At 33.1% G+C, this 3,556-nt stretch overlaps 1 protein-coding gene across 1 annotated transcript; it reads left to right on the forward strand.

Annotated features, from left to right (window-relative positions):
• Positions 1-387: 387 nt before the first annotated feature.
• LOC139784906 (uncharacterized protein F21D5.5-like) lies at positions 388-2,466 on the forward strand. The gene is made up of 5 exons (XM_071724079.1): positions 388-507; positions 1,365-1,646; positions 1,740-1,801; positions 1,890-2,023; positions 2,104-2,466. Exons 1-4 carry the CDS (start codon positions 442-444, stop codon positions 1,891-1,893), a joined length of 414 nt encoding a protein of 137 aa, XP_071580180.1. The 5' UTR covers positions 388-441; the 3' UTR covers positions 1,894-2,023; positions 2,104-2,466.
• Positions 2,467-3,556: the final 1,090 nt, after the last annotated feature.

The following is a 3,556-nucleotide window of genomic DNA, read 5'->3' on the forward strand; positions in this document are numbered from 1 at the left end:
TCAGAAAATGAGCAATCTGATGGCCTCGCAATTAAGAAAATTAAGAAAAATCCAGATGTAGATACAAGTTTCTTGCCAGATAGGGAAAGGAAGGAGGAAAATAAACTTAAGGAAGAATTGAGGCAAGAATGGGCTAGAAAGCAGAACGCGTTGAAGGAAGAAGAAATTGAGATCACATTCAGTTATTGGGATGGATCTGGCTATCGTCGGAGTGTTATAATGAAGAAAGGTGAGTGTCTCAGTGATTTAGAGAATTGTTAAGTTATTAAAATACTCCAGTGTCACTTTTGGAGTAACATTGGCGTGATATATAATGTTCTACTGCATAAATTAAATTTTCACATACAGGTAATTCTATCTATCAGCTTCTTCAGAGATGTTTAGAAGTTCTGAAGCGTAAATTCAGCGAGCTTAAAACAGTAATGGTAGATCAGTTAATGTATGTCAAGGAGGATCTTTCTTATATTACCGCACCATTATACGTTTTACGATTTTATTGTAACTAAGGTAAAGATACTAAGTGATAAAACTTATGAAGCAATATCACAATGTTGGCATGTTATTTTAATGTATGTAATATTGCGATTAGGCACGAGGAAAAAGCGAACCTCTGTTCACATTTGACGTTCACGATGATATTCGTGTTATGCACGATGCTTCTGTCGAAACCGAGGAATCACATGCCGGAAAAATTTTACTTAGGTATTTATCATTAAAAGAATACTTTGTATAATTCTCTTTTATGTTATTTCTCACTAGATCATGGTACGAGAGGAACAAACACATTTTTCCAGCGAGTAGATGGGAACCTTTTGATCCAACGAAAAGTTATGACAAGTATACAGTGTCGGATAAAAATAGGAAGCAAGATAAAATCTGATAAACTTAGATTCAACGAATTGTCCAATTTCGTTTAAAGGATTCAGATTCAAATTCATTCAGTTATGTGATAATATTTAATTCATTTACTCAATTATGTAGCTCTACTAAATTACAGTCCTTTGAATCTGAATCCTTTAAACGAAATTGGACAATTCGTTGAATCTAAGTTTATCAGATTTTATCTTTCTTCCTATTTTTATCCGACACTGTATACTTGTCATAACTTTTCGTTGGATCAAAAGGTTCCCATCTACTCGCTGGAAAAATGTGTTTGTTCCTCTCGTACCATAATCTAATGAGAAATAACATAAAAGAGAATTATACAAAGTATTCTTTTAATGATAAATACCTAAGTAAAATTTTTCCGGCATGTGATTCCTCGGTTTCGACAGAAGCATCGTGCATAAGACGAATATCATCGTGAACGTCAAATGTGAACAGAGGCCCGCTCTTTCCTCGTGCTTATAGATATCCATTAACAGGTGGTACTTATGGTCGGCAGTCCAGACTCCGGAAAATCGCATTTTGCAAAGAATTATCTGAAGGAATACGGATACGTCAACAGAGACACTTTAGGCAGCTGGCAGAAGTGCATTGCTGCAGTCCAACAATACTTGAATCAAGGAAAAAGTATAGTTATAGACAATACCAATCCTGATCCAGCTTCGAGAAAGAGATATATTGAGATAGCCAAGAAGCGCAATGTCTCGGTCAGATGTTTCGTCATGACGACAAGTATAGAACACGCGAAACGTAATAATAAGGTAATCGAAAATTAACATTAACCGTCATCGTGTGAAAGAATCGTATGAAGTAATGTTTCCGAAAATTCTAGTCGATTTATTATTATATTACAGTTTCGCGAGTTGACTGATCCAAGCCACATTTCAATCAACGAGATTATTATCAACTCCTACGTGTAAGTAGATTTTAGATATATACATCTCTACACTCAAAATTATTTATCTTTGGATATGTAATTATACTTTGATGTTACTCTTTTGCAGGTAAATGGTCGACAGAAGCTTACAATGTGGTACAAAATTGTTCCTCAAAGGGAGTTGCTGCCCAAACTCAGATTGAAGGTCGCATTCAAACTAATATTTATGCAAATATTTATTTTATGATACAAAATTATGAGGTAAGTAGTTATTACTATCCAATCTTCGAGAATCTCTTTGCAGATGCGCAAATTAATTGAAATTAATTGATTTTTTAAAGCTAATTTCCCTTACTGAAGAACTGGTAATGAACGGACATGCTGAACAAGTAGGCATGGGACCAGATGAATGAAGCCAGAAACACTTGAATCCATCTGTACATAAGAGTTGTCAAGAAACTCTACAATTTTCACGCATAATCCGCGATTCTTAGTCAGTATGGACTAGAGTTTAATACAATCGCCATTGATGATCCCCTTTAATTGCGTCAAAATTGATTATTTCGCTTTTTGACTTTGTTCTTTACTCATGTTGTAAAATAGTTTTCCGATTGTGTAGAATATTTTTATTTAGAAAGAAATTTATAAAGATTGTTATATTGATCGTAGAGTAGAGAAAACAATAAAACTTAACATTTTACAAAGTAGTGTCACATTTAAACTAGAACATTGTATCGAATAACTCAGACGAATTAGGAAATTCGTTTCTACGTGACTCATGTCTATTTCTGATTGGGGACGAATCGAGAACTCATTGAAATAATTTAATTTCTTTTCACGTTTAAAGCGTACCCCACGTTAAGATAGGCAAAATGCCACTGTCAATGAAACGGAAAAATGACTTTGGATTTGCATAAGTACACTAAAAAAAGAATTTTCTACGATTTTTCCGACCATCCATCCCCCCTCCTTTTCCTAGTGGCACCAAAAAACCGCTTTTTTGAAAATTAGTTTTTTTCTCCGGTTCCTTCATGTTAAAAATTTTGAAAAAATTTGAGAATATAGCTTATAAAAAGTACTTAGCACACAATTTTTTTGAGCTTTAGGCGCGTTGAATATCTAACCTAAAAAAATAAAATAAGTATTTGAATCAATTTTTTTCTAATTTCTTTGATAGTTGCAGGTCTAATTACTCTAGAAAATTGTATATTTTAGTGTTCTACATGTATTAGAATTTTTTCAGATTTTTCGGAATGGTGGGCCGTACTCAAAAATGCGAAAAACCCTATTTTTAGCCACTTTTGGGCCTTTTATGGTCCTCAAATGATTGATAGTGCCTTAACTGACTCTAAAATAAACATAATATATTACTTTTGGATATATGTTGTCAATATTTGATACATTCCGATACGTCTCATATGTTCTTGAGCATGAAATCAGTCATAACTCAACGAGAAAACCCTACTTTTTGTATAAAAGTGCCTATTTTTCGTCGATTTCTGGATTTTTGGTTATTTTATCTAAGTTTTTTTGCATATGATTGGTAAATGTGAATATAAATATAATAAAAAAAATTGTACCTCTTATACATATATTTCAAAGAAATCGTTCATTTATTCAAATATATACATTTTAATGAAAAAAAAATTAATTTTTATGATTCCATGATCGTCTCTTTAATCCTCCTCGTCACTATCTTCCTCAATTACTGGTGTTACTTCTTCGAAGTCAAACAATGTTGTAAGTATCTCAGCTGGTCGAATAATCCTTGACAAGTATCTTGCATGAGACAGA

The sequence above is a fragment of the Temnothorax nylanderi genome, unplaced genomic scaffold (genome assembly GCF_030848795.1).
Source record: "Temnothorax nylanderi isolate EJ_2023f unplaced genomic scaffold, tnyl_v1.0 TNYL_tig0702_pilon, whole genome shotgun sequence".
NCBI classification, from domain to species: domain Eukaryota; kingdom Metazoa; phylum Arthropoda; class Insecta; order Hymenoptera; family Formicidae; genus Temnothorax; species Temnothorax nylanderi.